Source organism: Ceratotherium simum, chromosome 12 (genome assembly GCF_057802395.1).
Source record: "Ceratotherium simum simum isolate JZ-2026a chromosome 12, ASM5780239v1, whole genome shotgun sequence".
NCBI lineage: Eukaryota > Metazoa > Chordata > Mammalia > Perissodactyla > Rhinocerotidae > Ceratotherium > Ceratotherium simum.
The window spans coordinates 27,915,198-27,937,116 of record NC_141911.1 but is presented as its reverse complement, the minus strand read 5'-3'; the positions used below and the strand labels follow the sequence as shown (position 1 = coordinate 27,937,116).

At 37.1% G+C, this 21,919-nt stretch overlaps 3 protein-coding genes across 3 annotated transcripts in view; 2 read left to right on the top strand and 1 right to left on the bottom strand.

Annotated features, from left to right (window-relative positions):
• Positions 1 to 6,727, top strand: part of RXFP1 (relaxin family peptide receptor 1) — a 101,837-nt gene extending 95,110 nt beyond the window's left edge. The window contains exons 15-18 of the mRNA XM_004420963.3: positions 510 to 739; positions 2,941 to 3,351; positions 4,084 to 4,302; positions 6,426 to 6,727. Coding sequence (XP_004421020.1) covers positions 510 to 739; positions 2,941 to 3,351; positions 4,084 to 4,302; positions 6,426 to 6,727 — 1,162 coding nt within the window. The remainder of the gene's footprint in view (positions 1 to 509; positions 740 to 2,940; positions 3,352 to 4,083; positions 4,303 to 6,425) is intronic.
• Positions 6,728 to 12,784: 6,057 nt separating this feature from the next.
• On the bottom strand, positions 12,785 to 17,080 carry C12H4orf46 (chromosome 12 C4orf46 homolog). The gene is made up of 2 exons (XM_004420968.3): positions 16,748 to 17,080; positions 12,785 to 14,967 (listed from the first exon to the last, which is right to left on the bottom strand). The coding sequence occupies exons 1-2, from the start codon at positions 16,931 to 16,933 to the stop codon at positions 14,812 to 14,814; spliced, it is 342 nt and encodes a 113-aa protein (XP_004421025.1). The 5' UTR covers positions 16,934 to 17,080; the 3' UTR covers positions 12,785 to 14,811.
• Positions 17,081 to 17,160: 80 nt separating this feature from the next.
• ETFDH (electron transfer flavoprotein dehydrogenase) overlaps positions 17,161 to 21,919 on the top strand; it is a 32,520-nt gene continuing 27,761 nt past the window's right edge. The window contains exon 1 of the mRNA XM_004420969.3: positions 17,161 to 17,625. Coding sequence (XP_004421026.1) covers positions 17,592 to 17,625 — 34 coding nt within the window. The 5' untranslated portion in view covers positions 17,161 to 17,591. The remainder of the gene's footprint in view (positions 17,626 to 21,919) is intronic.

The following is a 21,919-nucleotide window of genomic DNA, read 5'->3' as shown; positions in this document are numbered from 1 at the left end:
GTTTATTATCATTATCAAGCATATGTACCGTACATAATTGTATTGCTATACTTTTATATGACTGGCAGTGCAATAGGTTTGTTTACACCAGCATCGCCACAAACACAGAGTAAGGCATTGCACTACGACATAATGATGGCTACAATGTCATTAGCTGATAGGAATTTTTCAGCTCCACTATAATCTGATGTGACCGCCATCATATATGCGGTCCCTTGTTGACAGAAAACTCAATATACAGCATATGACTGTATACTAAGACATGTCTAATGCTTGTATATTCATTATGCCTGTATGCTGCTCTCATTCACCCATTCTTTCACAGTAAAATCAAGTCAAGGAAAATTAAACTTAAGTTTAAAGCTCCAGTATCCCTAATGTTTGACATTCCTCTGAGTCTCATTTATTAAGACATTGTCTTTCTAACAAGAAAATGTAGAAAATAAATATTAATGTATAGTGACATAATTAAATTTAAAATCTTATTTCACCTTCTCTTTGTACATCAGATATTTTAAGAAATTCCAGTATTGTGGATATGCACCACATGTTCGCAGCTGTAAACCAAACACTGATGGAATCTCATCCCTAGAGAATCTCTTGGCGAGCATTATTCAGAGAATATTCGTCTGGGTTGTATCTGCAGTTACATGCTTCGGAAACATCTTTGTCATTTGTATGAGACCTTATATCAGGTCTGAGAACAAGCTTCACGCCTTGTCAATCATTTCTCTCTGCTGTGAGTATTTCCTGGTTGAAGAAGAATTATAGTTTTGAAATATATAAAAGCATTGCTATTAGAAAATAATTAAACAGAGTGGTAGAATTATGAAATTTTTAAAATTTCTCCTTTTTGCTTGTATATTGTTTTCAAATTCACTCCAATGAAAATAAAATTACTTTAGTGATAAGAAAGAAAATAAGTTTTTAAAACAAGAAAATTCAATCACCTTACACAGATTAATAAAGTTCTCATTCATCAGTTTTGTCTCATGAAGCTCTCATTTGTTAGTTTTCTTCTCTGAAGGCATAATATTTTATTAAAGCAAATCTTTTACTATGTAGGTAAAATCTTTTACTATGAATACAATTGCAAACTTTCATAATCACATTTTTATGTCTAGAGCTCTATTTACTTTTTTTGTTTACAGATCCAATTCATAGATATTGACTTAACAGATAGTTGTTTTTCTGGTCTCTGAGCTACTAGAATCTTTTCCATTCATAATTTTAAGTATTTAAATAAGAAAATGTTTTTAGGTAGTATTAAATTTTTTCAAAAGTTTTTAAAATGTGATTGCAAGGTATTATATTAAATGAGGATGGGCTGGCCCCGAGGCTCGGCAGTTAAGTGCGCGCGCTCCACTGCTGGCGGCCCGGGTTCGGATCCCGGGCACGCACCGACGCACCACTTCTCCGGCCATGCTGAGGCCGCGTCCCACATACAGCAACTAGAAGGATGTGCAGCTATGACATACAACTATCTACTGGGGCTTTGAGGGAAAAATAAATAAAAAATAAATAAATAAATAAATAAATAAATAAATAAATGAGGACTACCAAGAAAAATAAGCAAGAAACCAGTCCTCAGGGTGTTTATAGTGTGGGTCAAGTGGCCTGTAATTTATCCATACTTCCTCAAGCAAGCGTTAATCCACAGGATGTTCTACTTTTTTATGTATGCTATTCCATGTCTTATCCCCACTCTCATTCAAAATCCATGTCTAACTGTTTTTTTCGTGGCAAGCCACCTGAGAAACAGAACTCAGAAATTGTTTACTATTTTGTATTGTTAGCTACAAAATTTTGAGTATGCTCAATTTCCCTGGTGATGGCTAGAATAGAACTCCAGTGTTCAAGGATCAGTGTCAGCCTTATGATTTAAAAGGTGCTGTGATTTTACAAACTTTGTGTAGAAAGCTTGCACAGTCAAAAAATCTCACCTACCTTCTAACATGTAATGTTTGCTTAAAAAAGCAAGTATACAAAGTAGTGTATCACATTAATAGCTGATTTGGGGGATGGGAGAGCCTAAAAAGAAAGAGAGGGGCCGGCCCGGTGGCGCAAGCGGTTAAGTGCTAGCACTCCACTGTGTCGGCCCAGGGTTCAACAGTTCGGATCCCAGGCGTGCACTGACGCACCGCTTGTTAAGCCGTGCTGTGGCGGCATCCCACATAAAGTAGAGGAAGATGGGCATGGATGTTAGCCCAGGGCCAGTCTTCCTCAGCAAAAAAAAAAGAGGAGGATTGGCATTGGATGTTAGCTCAGGGCTGGTCCTCCTCACAAAAAAAAAAAAAAACAGAAAAAGATGTAGAAGTGGGAAGAGAGAATCAAAGAGAACAGGTTTGCTTAGGCCAGCTCTGGGTAAATAATTCAAGCCCCTCAAAATGGTACTGACTACAAAGCACTTCATAATTATTCATACCTTCTCAATGATAAACCTCAAAATTCATAGTCATTACTCTGTCACAGCAACTTCTGAATTACTTCCTCTGGGATTTTGGATGATGTCCTTAGCTTGTTAAGCTGGGAAAATTTCAGTAGAAGAGGTGAACCAAATAATAATATCCCCATCTTGGTCTCTAATTGAATGCTCAACATAATTGCATTTTATTCATTTATTCAACACTTCTAGATGATGGGACTAGTATGGAAAACAAAACAGACAAGATCCCTGCTCTCATAGACTTGCATATTAGAGGAAGAATGATGGAGAAATGATTATATAATTAGCTGTAGAGGATGCTATAAGAGTGGTTATCAAGGAGAGTTCGTGAAGAGGTCCTTACTCATAAATGAATTCTTAGAATAAAAATTACCTCCCGCCAAGACAGAAGAAACTTGGCTATTTTTGCTAATATTAAAAATAATACTGCTTATTGATAATTTCATTATACCTATTTATTTCTCTAAATTTGTGAAATTTACTGATCCCTATAGGTGCCGACTGCCTAATGGGAATATATTTATTTGTGATTGGAGCCTTTGACCTAAAGTTTCGTGGAGAATACAATAAGTATGCACAGCTGTGGATGGAGAGTATTCATTGTCAGCTTGTGGGATCTTTGGCCATTCTGTCCACAGAAGTATCAGTATTACTTTTAACGTTTCTGACACTGGAAAAATATATCTGCGTTGTGTATCCTTTTAGATGTTTAAGACCTGGAAAATGCAGAACAATTACAGTTCTGATTCTCATTTGGATTATTGGGTTTATAGTGGCTTTCATTCCATTGAGCAATAAGGAATTTTTCAAAAACTACTATGGCACCAACGGAGTATGTTTCCCTCTTCATTCAGAAGATACAGAAAGTACTGGAGCCCAGATTTATTCAGTGGCAATTTTTCTTGGTAAGAAATTCTGTATTATAAGCCCTTTCATTCAAATGTTAGAATAAATCACAATATGAATTTCGTTGTGCCTTCTAACGTTTACAGATTCTTTATTTCAGTTCTTCCAACTGGTTATTCTCATTGACACTGGGGGTGGATTCTACCAGAATCCCCTAAAGGGATTTTTTTTTTCTAAATTATCACTTTATCATATAAATTCCAACATGATGCACCTTAATAAAAGACAAGACATTACACACTTGTATTTCATGCGTTCACCCGAATAATATTAAGCAAAATATATTTTAACTCTTTGCCTTTATAAGATGAACAAACTCAAAGTTTTTGAGTCTTTGAGCCACTCAAGTCTTTGGCTCGAGAATAGATATACAAATGTTTTCTCTTATAAAAAATATTCTCAATGTATAACTTAAAGTAATTGAATTATGAAAAAAACAATAATACTAGAAAGATTAACTTAATAGACCCAGGATATTCACTGAATCACTATAATCTCATTTTAATATGCCATTTTAAATTCAAAATTTCATAATTCCTCCTTACTTCAACAACACCCAAATTTTTAAAAATTTATTATTTTTGTGTACCTTAGTATTTCTCATGAAGAACGAAAAACATGTTATGGTCTTTGCAGCTTCTCCTTAATAATAACAGCTAAGGGTATGTTTTGTTTATTCATTTTGAAAAAATGTACCTATACATTAATAATAATCTTTGTGTTCTAAATAGGTGTTAACTTGGCGGCATTTATCATCATAGTTTTTTCCTATGGAAGCATGTTTTACAGCGTTCATCAAAGTGCCATAACAGCAACTGAAATACGGAATCAAGTTAAAAAAGAGATGATCCTTGCCAAACGGTTTTTCTTTATTGTATTTACCGACGCATTATGCTGGATACCCATTTTTATACTGAAATTTCTTTCATTGCTTCAGGTAGAAATACCAGGTACAGCTTTTTTTTTTCTTTCTGTAAAGAAATAATAAATCTGTCCCTGTGGTGTTCTTCTAAGAAAGAAAATTAAGATCCATAACATTAACTCATTTTAAGAATTACAAGTCAGAGTTAAATGAACTTCAGGCTCTGTTCATCAATGAAATGTTTACTGGGAGGAAGCTGTTCAGTTCTTTCCATAAATGCCTAAAAACACAATTACTGTTGGAACAAAGGAACAATGACTCAAATAAATTACACTTAATATGTTGAAATTCTGGTAATGCCATGCTTAAGATGAACGGAAAGGAAAACAGGTCAAAACAATTATCAAATAATTACTTTGCTTTTTTCAAAACGTAAGAAATTTTTCTTCCCGGAATATACAACAGTTTAGAGAACATTACTCCAGAGTGTGAGAGATGAGAGAAGAAAGCACTCTTGATACTTAAAAATAATGTGCATCACACTCATTTGGATGGCTATTATCAAAAGCACAGAAAATAGCAAGAATTGGTGAGGATGTGAAGAAGTTGGAACTCTTGTATATCGCTAGTGGGAATGTAAAATGGCACAGCTGCTATAGAAAACAGTATGATGTTCCTCAAAAAATTAAACATAAAATTACCATATGACCCAGCAATTCCACTTCTGGATTTACACCCAAAAGAATTGAAAGCAGGGACTCAAACAGACATTCGTACACCCATGTTCATTGCAGCATTATTCACCACGGCCAAAAGGTGGAAACAACCCAAGTGTCCATCAATGGATGAATGGATAAACAAAATGTGTTGTATACACACAATGGATTATTATTCAGCCTTATAAAGGTAGGAAATTCTGATACATGCTACAATATGGATGGACCTTGAAGACTATTATGCTAAATGAAATAAGCAAGTTGCAGAAGGACAAATATTGGGGGCCAGCTCCAGTGGCCTAGTGGTTAAGTTTGGCGTCCTCCGCTTTGGCAGCCCGGGTTCTGTTCCTGGCCATGGACCTACGCCACTTGTCTGTCAGTGGCCATGATGTGGTGGGGGCACACATACAAAAGGAGGAAGATTGGCAACAGATGTTAGCTCAGGGTAAATAAAAAGGACAAATATTATATGATTCCACCTATATGAAGTAACTAGAGTAGTCAAATTCACAAAGACAGAAAGTCTGCAAATGGTGTTGTCAGGGGTTGGGAGGAGGAGGAGATGGAGAGTTATTGTTTAATAGGTACTGAGTTTCAGTTTGGGAAGAAGCAAAAGTTCTGGAGATGGATGATAGTGATGATTGCACAACAATGTGAATGTACTTAATGCCACTGAACTGTACACCTAAAAACAGTTAAAATTGTAAATTTTATGTTATGTATATTTTACCACAATAAAAAATATGCAAAATCCTGTAAACTGTATGTATAACGTAGTATATATTCACATTTTAAAAATTTTATAAACATAAAATTTTAATTTTGTTTTATCCCATGGTTGGTGGTAATAGTATCTGACATTTTATAAGCAACAAAGAAGGAAGATAGCATCAATTAAATTATAATAAAAATCTCAATATTTGGTAGTTGCATATATATTACAGTGATTTTTAAGATAAGGTTAGCCAAAGATATTTTTACTGAAATAAATATCTAGTCAAAAGCCTAGAAATGCATACCTATTTTTAAAACCAAATAAATAGCAGAAAAGAAATTTATCAAAGATAAGTCCGTATATTCTGAGAAATGCTATATGTACTATCTAGTAATCAGAACATATGAAAAGATATGATTTAAATACTAAACAATATTGTTTTCCCTAAAACTGAATCATATCATAATAATATGTAATCACTTGGTGGAAAATATTTCTACCTAATGGAATACTTTTGTTGATGTATTCAAGAAAAGCTACTTAGCAAAGAACCCTGTTTTTTTGCAGCACCAGCACTCCCCCCAAACACTGGCACCCCTCAAACACTGGCACCCTGGCAAGACATCCTGGAAACACATATAGACTTAGTATTTAATTATGTGGCATCAAAGGGAAAAAATTAAGACTCAAAAGGGGGCTGGGGGAGAAACAAGGAAAAGAGGGTTTTTATATCTTATAAACATCCATAAACACTAAAACTATTTCATTTTTCTCTTCTAGGTACCATAACCTCTTGGGTAGTGATTTTTATTCTGCCTATCAACAGTGCTTTAAACCCAATTCTCTATACTCTGACTACAAGACCATTCAAAGAAATGATCCATCAGTTTTGGTATAACTGCAGACAAAGAAGATCTATTGACAGCAAAGAAAGTCAGAAAACATATGCTCCATCGTTCATCTGGGTGGAAATGTGGCCGCTGCAGGAGACGCCATCTGACTTAATGAAGCCAGCTCTTTTCACAGACCCCTGTGAATTGTCACTAATTTCTAAATCAACAAGACTCAATTCCTATTCATAACTGACTCTGAAACCCATTTCTACAGAGAATACTGTGGGATGCTTCAGGATGGATTAGTATAATATAAATTCCACAAAATTAATAATTTATAATAATGGCTAAAATAAATTAGCTTACAAGGACATGAGGTTATTTGGGAAAAATCAAAGTGACTGATGCTCGTATAAAAGAAATAAATTATATTGAGTATATGTATATACTAGTACATATTTTGCATAGGAAATTAAGAGAAATCTACTTCAGAAAGATTCATTCATTCTCTTACCATGCATTTATTGAGTACCCACTATGTGCATGGCACTGCGGTAAATTCCTGGAAGTAGACAGCATAGACCTTTTCAATTTGCAATGTTAAATTGTGTTTAACTACAACAAAATATACAAAGTCCATCTGCAGCTCCGAGTTTAAGGTACAGCTTTGTTTGTCACACACACCAGCAAACATAAGAATCATTGGCACTTTTAAATAAAGGTTTAAGGTTTTGGAATACTCAATATAATGGCATCAGAGAAAATGTCTGATTGTTTACAAAATACAGATATTCTGTTTTCAGAATTCATCTTGCCTCTTTTCAAGTCTCCGTACACTTGAGAGCCAATACAACAGTTTATTCCCGTGAAAAAAGATGCTCTGACATAAACTCAAAACAGCACTTCTCTGTCACTTCCTGCCCAGTTGTCTTGTTGCTTTCAATGAGCACCATCATATAGGACTGGAAAAGGAGGGTACAAGTATTGCAAAGGAGTGAATCAGAAAAGCTAGAATGAGGACAGACATTTAGATCAATGGAATAGAATTGAAAGTGCAGAAATAAAAGCCTCACATTTACAGTCAATTGATTTTCAACAAAGATGCCATGACAATCAAATGGGAAAGAACAGTCTTCAACAAATGATGCTGGCACAACTGGATATTCACATGCAAAATAATGAAGCTGGACTCATACCTTACACCATATACGAAAATCAACTCAAAATGAATCAGCAACCTAAACATAAGACATAAAACTCTTAGAAGAAAACATATGGGTAAATCTTCAAGACCTTGAATTTGGCAATGGATTCTTAGATATGACAACAAAAGCATGAGCAACAAAAGGAAAAAAATTGATAAATTGGACTTGATCTAAATTAAATTTTTGTGTATCAAAGGACATTATCAAAAAAGTGAAAAGACAACCTACAGAATGGAAGAAAATATTTGGAAATCATGTACCTGAGAAGGGTTTAATACCCAGAATATGTAAAGAACTCCTATAACTCAATAAAAAAAATATAAGCAAGTCAATAAAAAAATAGGCAAAGGACTTGAATAGACATTTCTCCAAAGAAGATATACAAATGGCCAATAAGCACATGAAAAGATGCTCAACATCACTAATCATTAGGAAAATGCAAATTAAAATCACAATGAGATAATACCTCATACCAACTAGGAACTTAAAAAAAACAAACAAACAAAATAAGTGTTGGCAAGAATGTGGAGACTGAAACCCTTCTATATTGCTGGTGGGAATGTAAAATGGTACAGTTGCTGTAGAAAACAGTTTGGTGGTTCCTCAAAAGCTTATCATAGAATTACTATATGATCTAGCAATTTCACTCCTGGGTATAAACCCCAAAGAATAGAAAACAGGACTCAAAAAGATACTTGTATTCAAATGCTCATTGCAGTATAATTCACAGTAGCCAAAAGATGGAAACAACCTAAGTGCCCATCAACTGATAAACAGATAAACAAAATGTGGTATATCCATACAGTGGAATATTATTCAGCCATAAAAAGGAATGAAGTTGACACATGCTACAACACAATGAATGTGAAATAAGCCACACACAGAAGGACAAATACTGTGTGATTCCACTTATACGAAATATCTAGAATAAGTAAATTCACAGAGACAGGAAGTAGATTATAGGTTACTGAGGATGGGAGGATTAGGAGGGTGATGCCTAAGAAGCAGAGTATCTTCTTGGGCAAAAAAGCTCTAATGTTGATTGTGGTGATAGATAAACAACTCTGTGATTATTCTAAAAGCCATTGAATTGTACACTTTAGATGGGTGAATTTTATGGTATGTGAATTATATCTCAATAAAGCAGGTAAAAAGGAAAAAAAAGAAGAGCTGGAATGCACTGATTCAGGAAGGAAAGGTCTCTGTGTACGTTTTACTCTAAAGAGAAAGTAGTTGTCATCAAAAGACAGAGTTACCTTCTGTTTGCACAGCCGGCCAGTTCACAAGATATTAACATTTTTAGCTATTCTTCTGGTCTCTAACTTAGCTATTGGAATTTTTTGCTTTCATAATTTGAAACTTTCAAACAGGAATAAAATGTTTTCAGGTAGTTTTAAATACAACAAAAATATTTGAAACATGAAAATACTGGAATCAAAAAACATATTTATTGAGTATATAATTGTATAAATTTCTTTTATAAATAAATTACCTGAAATTTAATTCTATTAAAAATAGGATTGCTTTGAGTCCTTTCTGTTCTTATTTGGAATGATACCAATAAGTTTTCTACATGAGGAATGTGGTATACTTTCAACAAAACTCAGAAAACAATAGAAAGTCATAGTTCTGCTTATAATATTCAAGTCTCTAACTACTTAGACTATAATTTTTTAAAGGCTACAAAAATGAAAATACATTTAAATTCTTTTGTAAGAATATTTTAGGATTATTTATTATTTTTAAGAAGTCATTACTAATATTAAATAATAGAATAGGAAAATATTTTTCTTAAAAAGTATCTAAAAAAGAACAAAAGCAGTAATCATGAAGACAGGATAGATAAAATGTAATTCTACAAAAATCATGATCATAACCTATACTTAAGGTTCTTAGAAATACAGTGAATGTACAAAATATACATCTGAAACCATCTTTTAGCATTTAAAATATTTTCAAATGATTTTCTAGAAGCCATTGGTTTTCTGTCTACTCTATCCACTCACTCCTCCATCCTTCCACCTCCCCAAATAGAATAACTTCCATTTAATGTATTTGATAAGTAACTACTAACATTCCACATAACTAGTTCCTACTAGCTTCAATGGAAGGTGCAATAAAAGCACTAAGTTAACCCAGATACAAATCAAGGTATCTCTCTTACGAATATAATGTTGGTCCAAAACTCATGGACCACGCTCTACGTCAAATCAGTGCTCTAAGTCAAGCCAAAGTTGTTTTAAAATTTAAAATATATATATCAAGAAGACCTCAACTTTTATTTTTTACCATTTTTAGTTTAAGAGCTCCTAATTTATCATGCTAGTACATAATCTCTCCCAAAGCAATTATTGGCTTTTAGCATTTAGACACTGATAAAGTTGAAGGCAAAGAACAAAGGGGAAAAGGGAATATGCAGCTGGAATTGTGAAGTCCACGCATTTTACTGCTTAACAAACTAAGTAGTAAGTGAATTGATACTTGAATGGGATGGAGTGACCCACTCTAGGTAAGAGATTTCAAAACCACAGTTATTTAATTTTTACCAAGGTGCTCCTCGTTTAAAGAGAAAATCTTTCACTAGAAGCCTCATTTACTCTCAGTGTTTTAAACCTTTCACTTATCTATAGACTGGCAATCTCATCCACATCCATGGTTCAATTACTGTGTATATACTGATGATGCCCACATTTTTGCCTTTAGCCTGTTCTCTCTCCTAAATTGGTCACTTATGCATACAACTGCCACTAGACATTTCCACTTCCGTTATCTCATTGGCTCGTTAATGTCATTCTTATGTATGAATCTGGACTGACACCTGAGTCTCCTCTAGACCCTGTCTTGGTGAATGGCACCAATGGCCTAACCTAGAAATCTGGGTGTCATCCTCTGACTCTTCCCTCTCTCTTACCCATCATATCAAACCAACCAGTCCTCTTTCAGTTCTATCTAATAAACATCTCTTACATGTGTCCACTTCTCCTTATCCCAATTCTCAATACTCTAGTTTGGGCCAACATCATGTCTCATCGTGATACCTGCAATAACCTTCTAAGTTCCTGTACCTCCAGTTCTAACTTGCGCAGGTGATCTTTATAGGTATTTAGAGCTTTCAAAAAAATTTAATCTCAGGGGAAAAGATTTAATATTTTACAGTTACTAGCACAAATAATCTATGATGAGTGACTGAATGAACAAATAAGTTCCATTTTTGGTGTATTAGGGTTCTCCAGAGAAACAGAATCAATACACACACACATATATATACATATATATATATATATATATAAGGAAATATATATATTTATTATAAGGAATTGGCTCATGTGATTATAGAGGCTGACAAGTCCAAAATCTGCAGAGCTGAAGTCCCAGTTCGAGTCTGAAGGCTGGAAGTTGCTGTAGAACCAGGAAAAGCCAATATCCCAGTTCAAAGGTCATCAGGCAGGAAGAGCCAATGTTCCAAGGCCAGCAGGCAGGATACTCTCTTACTCAAGGGACGGTCAGCCTTTTGTTCTATTTAGGCCTTCAACTGATTGAACAAGGCCCACTCACATTACAGAGGGCAATCTGCTTTACTCAATCTGCCGATTTAATAATCTCATCCAAAAACACTCACAGCAACACCCAGAATGTTTGACCAAATATCTGGGTACCCTGTAGCCCAGTCAAGTTGACACATAAAATAAACTATCACAGATGGTAAGAGTAAATAAAATGATTAACTTGAATATTAATAAGTCTAACCAAGAGCTAGGTAGCTAGGTGTGGCATAGACAAGCATACTAATTTTGGTGTCCGAGACCCACAGGCAAATTATTTCATCTCAGCCTGTTTCCTATTCTGTAGATGGGAATAATATCACTTTCTTCAAAGAGCTAATATGGTTACATGAACTAATGTTTATAAAGCTCCTAGTATAGTGCCTGACACATATTTCATACACAGAATTTTTGAAACTAAACATTATTTTTAACGCTACAAATTTCATCTTACTGACTTGAGCCTCTTGAGGCTTCTAAAAATTCCCATCAGTCAGAATATTAAGTGTCCTCTGAGGTTTTGTGTAGAGCTGATTAATGAGCTACTAAGTTAAAAAAACAATTAAGTCTTTAAGAAAATGTTTAGGCTTTGAGCTCTGCCTCAACCTCTCCCATGAAGCAGAGCAAAAAGAAATATTAGAAGTGATGATTTTTTTAAAAGCCACTCAAAAATAAGATGAACTTCTATGTGGACCATACATGCCAACAAAAACTAAGCAGAGCTGAGCTAGGGGCCTAGCGACTCGACACCAGCAGCTCTGAGTTTTGGGGCTGAGGAATAAATTAAAAGTGTCCACAGAATGCTCACTGCCTGAAACCAGGGGTTAACCTAAGCTGACCATAATTCAATAAAATTAGAAATCAGTAACATGTTTTTTCGTTTCTAACTTAAAAAAAATATAGATGGGGGGAAGTCACACACAAAAATCATAGTACAGGGCCAGCCCAGTGGCGTAGCTGCTAAGTGCGCGTGCTCTGCTGCTGGCGGCCCGGAGTTCGGAACCCCGGGGGTGCACCGACGCACCACTTCTCTGGCCATGCTGAGGCCACGTCCCACATAAAGTGGAGGAAGATGGGCACGGATGTTAGCCCAGGGCCAGTCTTCCTCAGCAAAAAGAGGAGGATTGGCATGGATGTTAGCTCAGGGCTGATCTTCCTCCCAAAAAAAAAAAAAAAAAAATCTAAAAAAATAAAAAATCATAGTACAGATCACATGATACAGCTAAAACAAGGGAAGTTACAGAAAATCTTAGCATGGGGTTAAGCAAATAGATCAAAAGAACAGAACAGAGAGCTCAGAACCAGGCATTAATTAATATGGTAACTGAATGACAGATGCAGCATTTAAAACATTGGTACTTGGAGGAACAGCTATACACATACAAAAACAAACAAAAGGTCCCCAAACCACACCATAACCAAAAATAAATTCAGGTGGACTAAACACTTAAATCTTAAAAGCAAATATTTTTTAACTTTCAGAAAAACATATAGGAGAGTATCTTTATGACATTTCCTGTACAAGACCCAGAAAGAACCACTAGGAAAGATTGCTAAAATTACATTAAAATTAAAAACCTTTATTAAAGAAGACGCCATAATCAAATACAAAGATAAACCACAGACTACAAAAGACAGCTGAAACATACATAACAGATCATTAGTTAGTATTCAAAATATGTAATACCTACAAATTGGTAAGAAAAAGAGAAAACATAATAGAAAAATGGGCAAAAGGTATGGCCTCAGAAATTGCACACTGCATTTCCTCAATATCCTGGTAGTTACACAATTCAGCACTATTCAATGTGGGAGACTATACAAGGGCATGAACACCAGGAGACAGGAGACCATTGGGGCCATCTGGAGGCCAGCTACCACATACACAAAACACTATTTTGTAGTGCTTTGAAAACATATATATGTCTTAAAAATATAAAAACACAAACTAGAATATACACCACCTCTAGGACAGTGGTTACTTCTGAGGAGAGAAACAGGGGATGGGATCAAAGAGGTAACAAAGCAAGCTTCAAATGTATCTAACATTTACATACATATATAGATCTGAAGAAAATAAAGCCAAATGCTAACATTATTTAAATCTGCACGGTGGAAATACATGGGTGTTCTTTAAATCATTCACCTTTCCTATTATGTTTGAAATACTGCAATAAAAAGCTTAAAAATAATGAACCCAGAGAAACGGAAATAAAATTTGCTTTTAACAAGAATTTATTTTTGTACATTTTAAAAATTGCTATTTTCATGACATAAAAATATTTTTCTATATCAAAATACACAACTCTTTGGTATAGGAACATACTATATGTGTTATCTTTAACTTAAAAAAATTAATCAAGAACTATGACCTAATATACTAAACAAAAGTATTCTTTGCCCATCCATTTGTCCCCTTTCACAGCCCCATTTTGGGCTTTAGAATACAGTTCTGTACACATCTCCATATCTACAAAGAATTAAGATGCCATATCAAAGATGTCCAGAAGTTATATAGCAGAGAATTAGTTGGCTTTAACGGTTGACACACATGACACACACCACCAAATAAAAAAAAAAAGAGAGAGCGAGCAACCTAAGATATAGGACAAGTGAAATAAGGTCAAATAATATGAAAACAATCGCATCATTTAAATTTGATGCATTAAAAACAAAGTAACTTCTTTAGATTTAGATTTAGAATTACTACTTGCAAAGCTCCAAAAGTAATAGTACAGAGCCATAATTTTGATAAGGCACTTTAAAGAGAGCAATCAAATATATAACAACATCAAATGCAAGAAATACTATCTGTAAAAGCAGTTAACCATATGCATTCTTTCCAGACAGGCTTTCATTTTCTGAAGTAAAAGCTTTTCTAAAAAGCATCATAGAAGGGCAAAAAATATTTATTATATTTTAAAAAGCTATCATCGAAGTTCAAATCCCCGTAAAAAAAAAGAGAACATTTCCCTTCAAGTCAATGAGGTTCTAATGCAAATATTTTTTACAGAAACAATTATAATCTTCATAGTAAAGGCAGGAAGAAAAAAATAGCCTTTAATTATGTTGTTAACTCTTTTATTCAACAAATACTTGGTGATTGTTGTGTGACACTGTTCTAGGTGGTGGGGATAGAAAAAGAAAGAAGACACAATCGTTGGTTCTAGGGAACTTAGCCTAATGGAGCTGGATCTAACATTGGTAACCTAGAAGTTACCTCCCTTGGTCCATAAAACGAAGCTCAACTTCAAACTCTGCCATTCTTGGCATCTTCTGGCAAAGCAAATAGAATAATGGTCCACCTAGTTTGCTACTGCTAACACTGTGGCCTTATTAATATTATCTACTGATGAAATTAACTTTCATAAAGGATTCTATTAAAAGTTTAGAGGGCAGAAAGTATTTAAAGATAAACAAATACTGGCCAGCATCAAAAATAACATCAGTATTCTGCTTTCCCAAAAGTGAAGAAAACCAAGAAAAATTTCATTCTGAGTATACAGAACTGCTGGAGCTTGTCCTATACATATGGTACATGTGCAAATATCATAAATGAGGAAGCGTGAATTATGACACAGCCAAATCAGTTGTCAGGCTTCAAAGAATCATAGCCTTCTTTCAAAAGGTCCCTCCATGTTTTGAGGAAACGTGCATTTTCTGTACATTTGAAGGCAAGTTCTTCCACTTGAGCTGATACTGCAGATGTGGCTTCAAGAAGTTTGGTTAATGAGAATGCTGCCTGAAATTTAAAAAAAAAAAGTCAAACAATAGAAGTTTATTTTTTAAATTGTCATCTCATTTTATAAACAGTCTACAAATAGTTTAAAACTGAATCCAATGCCCAAGTTGTTTTCTTTGAAAGTAAAAAAAATCTTCAAACTAAAACAGCGGCTCTGTCTGGGAACCTAAGAAATTCTTTAATATGAAGTAAGCTTCTGGGAACCTAAGAAATTCTTTAATATGAAGTAAGCTTTAAAGAACAATGCATTATGTATGAGACATGACAAGTCAGTATTTTTTTTTTAATTGAAAATACACTGGAGTCTCATTTAGCTCAACAAGACGACTTGGACCCCTTGACACTAAGTACCAGAAGTACTAAAGGACTTCTTCATAAACAATCCTTACTGATATTTGGGTAACAAAGGCATTATTCCACTACTTTTACCAGTAAACACTTTAGGCCATGAAAATGTATAAACCAAAGAACAGATACTCTGAGCTGACCAATAACCATCAACAAAATCAAAACACATGCAGAAAATATCCAACTCGTGATGGAAAATTCACTTCTTACTTAAATGTTCTCTTCACCTAAGATATAAAATAACCCTGTTCCTAGACATCAGCACTCCATTCTACACATTCACTTGAAACCAGTCTTGTCAGCAAAAATTGAAGCTCTATCAGCACTTTAGTCATCTTTTAAAAAAACAAATACTTGGGGCCGTCCCCGTGGCATAGCCGTGAAGTGCGCGCGCTCCGCTGCTGGCGGCCCGGGTTTGGATCCCAGGTGCGCACCGAGCACCACTTCTCCGGCCATGCTGAGGCCGCGTCCCATATAAAGTGGAGGAAGATGGGCACAAATGTTAGCCCAGGGCCAGTCTTCCTCGGCAAAAAAAAAAAAAAAAGAGGAAGATTGGCATCGGATGTTAGCTCAGGGCTGATCTTCCTCACAAAAATAAAAAAAATAAAAAACAAATACTTGTTGAGCAATGAGATAATCGAGTTCATTCCCCAGTTTCCAATCTGCACAGGAGAGTGTATTCCACAAAGTTCTCCCAGGAAGATTACACCCTACATATCTCATTCACTTGACCCACTCAAGAGTCCTTAAATAATCAAATTGTGACCTTCTCCGGTGGTGTGTGTGTCCGCGCGCGCTCGCGCTAGTTTCTGGGAATTGGAGATTCAGAAGAAACCATCCATTGCTATGCATTCTAGCAATCATAGGGAGGGGTCTTTGACTAAACCGTTAGTGAAACCAATCTGGACTACAGAGGCCGTGACTAACTCCTCCAAACTGGGTCCAGCGCAAAGCGAGCCTGAGACAGACAATAGCATTGTCAGCTGGCTCTGGGCAGGTGGCCAACTAGAACAGTCCCGCGGAGAGAAATCACAGGCTGATCTAAACACCAACAGACAGCCAGGGGGGAGGATGAGAGGGCAGGCAGAGCCAGCACGAGGCAGCACAGCAGAGCTGCGTGGTTTCGGGTTACAGCACAAGATTGAAACCAGAAGGCGAGGCCAAAAGCAAACAGGGATGGGGCGGGCGAAGGCATAACCCGTTAACTCCTCAACACTAAATCTAAAGACAGAACCGTCGCGGGGAGGGGCCTTTGGTCGCCGGCTTCCCCCACCCCACCTCCCAGCCCACCGCCCTTACAGGGCAGACGGTCGAGACGCGCCAGGCCGGGTGCATGGACTCCCGGTCCCTCTTTCCCTGGCCCCCCCGCGGTGTGTCTTCCGACAATCGCCAAGTGGGGACCCGGCTCCGGGACCGGTGGGGCGACACTCACGTCTCCGATCTGCAGCTCCACCTCCTCCAGCGGGTCCACCGTTCGGCTGCTGCTCCTGCTCGGAACCGGCCAGCCCAAACTCACCGGGACGCCGGGGGAAGATGCTGAAGAGGCGTCTGAAGACGAAGGAGAGAAGGGAGGCGGCGGGGGCGGCGAAGAAACCTGCACCTCCTCGGGGTCTGCCATGGAGAAGGGCTGGGCCCGCGGAACCGGACCTTAGCAGCCGAACCGATACCAGCTATCTTTCAACCGCTCGCGCCCAAAGCCCAGAAGCCCCGCCTCCTCGTGGGCGTCTGCTCAGGACCGCGAAGACTTCATTTTTTCCGGACAGCCAATCATATGTAAGTCAATTCACCTTGCGCAGCTCACTGCTCCTGCGCACAGCTCCTGCCAGGCTCAGAGGGCACTTGAGCAAAAGACTACAACTCCCAGGATGCCGTACGCGTCGGTCCACCTCCCACTACCATTTGCTGCGCGCGCGTTGCACTATGGGATTTGTGGGTCCTCCCACATTGCAGCGGGCTTACCACGCCTGAGTGAGAAAGCAGCGCAGACTCAATCCGCAACGTGCAGCCGCGGGCAGCGCTGGGACTTGCAGTCCGTTTCCTTTTCCTCCTTTTGGACACATGACCCACAAGCCCCTGCTGGCCATCGCGTCATGCGTGGCGCCGACGCAGAGCGAGAAAGAGGCGGGAACGCTGTGAAGCCAGAGCGGTGGGCTGAGCAGGGAGACAAACTTCAGTGGAGGTGATGGCGCCCCTTGCGGCTTAGAGGTCCAGCGCACACGGCGAGCTGCAGACAGTCCATCCTTTGTGTCCGACGGAGAGTCCTGGTTACACTGAACATGTTGGTGCCGCTAGCCAAGCTGTCCTGCCCGGGTGAGAGGGAACTCCGAGCGGGGATAAGTGGAGGGAGGTCGAGGAGTTAGGGCGAAATGGACGGGGCCACATCTGAGGGCTGTAGGCATCTCTTCCCTATTCTCCTTTCGTCGACGTTCTCAGGCTAAACTAGAACAAAGGTCACGCTGTCTGCGCCTGGTGGTGGACCCCAGATTCTTCCCCCGGGGGCTGTCCCAATTGGAAGAATTGACAACTAGGCTAAAGGTCGTGGGCGGAGGAAACTGGTCAACACGGCCCGCGCTGGACTCTTGAACTTAATCTTCCCAAATGTTGGTCCTAACCCTTATCCCAAAGCTCAGGTGTTATCTGTTGCCTTGTCGAAAATGGGTAAAATAATATTTGCGAAGTTTTTCTCCTTGGTCCTGACCTGACTTGCGTCTTTGCAGCCACCCTCGTATGTTCTTAAGAATTTGAAGTCTGATCTGTCACATCATGATTAACATTCCCATACTGCCCATGTCACCAGGTTATATCTGCAGCCAGGGATTTTTCTACATTGTCTAAAATTAACTCTAGGGGCTTATCGTGTTATGGGTGCTCCTAGAACCCTCGTGATGACTCGTGAAAATACCTCATTAACTCCCCCTTTCACTTAAAAAAAAAAAAAGGTTGAATGATGCAGTTGGATAGTGGTTTGTTTTGTTTTTCTAAAAAAAAAAGCTTAAAAATTCAAAAAAGTTTACTACAGGATCTTTATTTCTCTCACAACTGGCTTTTTTATGTTTAGTTTAAGTTAATTTTTGTGTGTGTGTGTGAGAAAGATCAGCCCTGAGCTAACATCCATGCTAATCCTCCTCTTTTTACTGAGGAAGACTGGCTCTGAGCTAACATCTATTGCCAATCCTCCTCCTTTTTTTTTTTCCCCAAAGCCCGAGTAGATAGTTGTATGTCATAGTTGCACATCCTTCTAGTTGCTGTATGTGGGACGCGGCCTCAGCATGGCTGGAGAAGCGGTGCCTCCGTGCGCGCCGGGATCCGAACCCGAGAACCCGAGCTGCCAGTAGCGCAGCCCACGCACTTAACCTCTAAGCCACAGGGCCGGCCCTAAGTTAATTTTTGGTTATAGAATAAAAGCATACATATTGCAAATTCAAGGATGTTCTTAATATGTAAATTTCATGATAGTAGAATTTTGTCAAATTTGGCCACCATATATTAAATAATTAGAATTTTGTGTAAAGTTCCTGTTACTCATGGGTGTATTGCTACACCTAAGGTATAGATATGCTTTATGTTTTTGGAATATCAAAGTAGTCAGATGCTATCTGCCCTACTGTCTAATTTAGTTCAGATCATTCTAATTTAGTTCCAAGTGCTAACCAAATTCCACAAAATCGCAATTTCCATTTTCCTTGGATGCTTGTCGTTGCTATTTTCATACCCTAGAGTTAGCACTACTGGCAAGAAAGAGATGGACACAAATACACCATCAATGTGACTTTAATGTGGTGATGTTGTGAGTTCAATGGACTTTCTGACCTCAATTCTGTACCAAAATTTAGCCAAGGTGCCTAAGTGTTCAAATCTCTAGAGTGAAATATCAGATTTGTTTTCAGAAAAGGGGTAAAGGTCGTGACTTGTTTTTTTTTTCACCCGCTGGAGGAAATCAGACTACCCAGTTCCAAATATTCTCAAGAAAATCACTAGCTGTATAAGCAGTAGAATTACAGTTTTGTCTGATACCAAATCATCAGTTTTCAGAAGCAAATGATAACTTGTATACACTAAACTGCAATGCATCATAAAACAAATATTTTTAATGTCTTTTAATAATAATATAAATAAATATTTAATAACTATTCTTTTGAAGATGATAATACTATATTTCAATTCTGGAACTGAGTTCTATAATATCTTTATTTATGTATCTTACATACATTTTTTCCAAGGTTTAGGAAGGTGAAGAGTTATCTAAGGTTTAAAAAATTATTCCCAATACTGTAGTTGTTAATATGCATTTGCAAGTAGGGAAAATTTGTTTCCTTGCTGCTTTTTTCTAAATTATTTTATTGAGGTCATAATGGTTTATAATACTGTGTAATTTCGGGTGTACATTATTATATATCGGTTTCTGTATAGACTACATCGTGCTAACCACCAATAGTCTAGTTTTTATCCGCCCCCATACATATGTGCCCCTTCACCCCTTTCTCCCACCTCCCCACCTCCTTCCCCTCTGGTAACCACTAATCTGTTCTCCTTATCCATGTGTTTGATTGAGATAAACATACGGTATTTGTCTTTCTCTGTCTGGCTTATTTCGCTTAACATCATACCCTCAAGGTCCATCCATGTTGTTGCAAATGGGAAGATTTTGTCTTTTTTTATGGCTGAGCAGTATTCCATTATATATATATACCACATCTTCTTTATCCATTCATCAGTTGGTGGGCACTTGGGTTGTTTCCACATCTTGGCTATTGTGAATAATGCTGCAATGAATATAGGCGTGCATAGATCTCTTTGTATTGTTGATTTCATGTTCTTTGGATAAATACCCAGTAGTGGGATAGCTGGATTGTATGGTATTTCTGTTTCTAATTTTTGGGGAAATCTCCATACTGTTTTCCATAGTGGCTGCACCAGTTTGCTTTCCCACCAGCAGCTTTGCCACTGTTTTTGAATAATTATCAAAAACAGATTTTTAGTGTTTAAATGGCTTTAGAGTTCTGCCACTCCAAATCTCTTCCCTTCTTGCATTCATCATAATCTTTAATTATTGATTGATGTCAGGTTTTTATTTTTTTAAAAAATCATTTTATTGGAAGGAGTAAAACATAATAATATAATAATTATGCAATTGAGTGCTAAAGAATAAAAATAATTAGCCTATGCTAGGCTGTCATCTCTCCATTTAACCAGAAAAGAAAGGAAGAGAGAGAGAGAGAAAAAACAACTTGTTTTCACCATGGCTCAGGTTCTGTTACTTCAGAGATCATTTCAAATCCAACTGTAGTCTCAGAACTTGACTGATGTTGGAAGGATTGAAACTGAGCTTGGCTGGGATCATTATCTACTGTAAATGGGGTTGTAGCTGCCCTACATATCTCACAAGGTATGAAGGATAAGACGTGGTTTTAAAATTGAAAATTCTTAACTGTTCAGTATGTCCATGAAAATGTAAATTTTATTATATATTCCAAATCCGTGCTAAAGTCTTTGTTGACCTTTACTATTTATTTGTTATAGTCCAAATTTAGAAGCTTGTTCATTTGCAAGAGATGCTTCATTATAAGAGACAAGTTAAAAACTAGGAAAGACCATCATTATTATTATTGCTCTATAACCTAGGAATTAGTTTTAGGAAATTAAACCAAAGATTTGTGCACATTCCTAGATGACAGTTGAAATTGTAACTGGGAAGGTACCTATCCAGTTAACAAATATGTATTAGTGACGTGCCTTATGTTAAGATATATACTAGATCCTACACCGTAGTATTTCCAAGGCAAAGATTAACCATGAACTTTAGAGCTGATGGGGTGGGAAGAGTTAAATAACTTGCTGAAGGTTTCCTTGCTAGTTAATGAATTCAAACACAAAGTAACAAAGTAGACAGACTCCAAAGCCTGTGTACTTAACCAATGCTTTTTTCCATGTTGCCCTTTTTGTTTGTTTTGTTTTTAATTAATAAACTTTATTTTTTTTTAGCAGTTTTAGGTTTAAAGAAAAACTGAGCAGAAGATACATAGTTTGCATTTAACTGCTCCCATTGCCAATTAACATCTTGCTTTGGTATGGTACATTTGTTACAGCTGGTGAGCCAATATTGATACATTGTTATTAAAGTCCATAGTTTACATTAGAGTTCACTCTTGGTGTTGCACATTCCATGGGTTTTGACAAATGTATAATGACATTAATTACATTATCATACAGAATAGTTTCATTGCCCCTCAAATTGCCTGTGTTCCGGTTACTCATCCCTTCCTCCCTCTTCCTAATCTCCTGGCAACCAGTGATCTTTTCACTGTCTCTATAGTTTTGCCTTTTCCAGAATGTCACATAGTTGGAATCACGCAGTATATCGCCTTTTCAGATTGTCTTCTTTTACTTAGTAATATACACTTAAGGTTCCTCTATGTCTTTTCATGGCTAATAGCTCATTTCTTTTTAGCGCTGAATAATATTCCATTGTATGGATGCACCACAGTCTGTTTATCCATTCACCTGTTGAACGACATCTTCCAAGTTTTGACAATAATGAATAAAGCTGCTGTAAACATTCATGTGAAGGTTTTTTTTTAAATCTTGGATATTTTCGTTTTTTTTA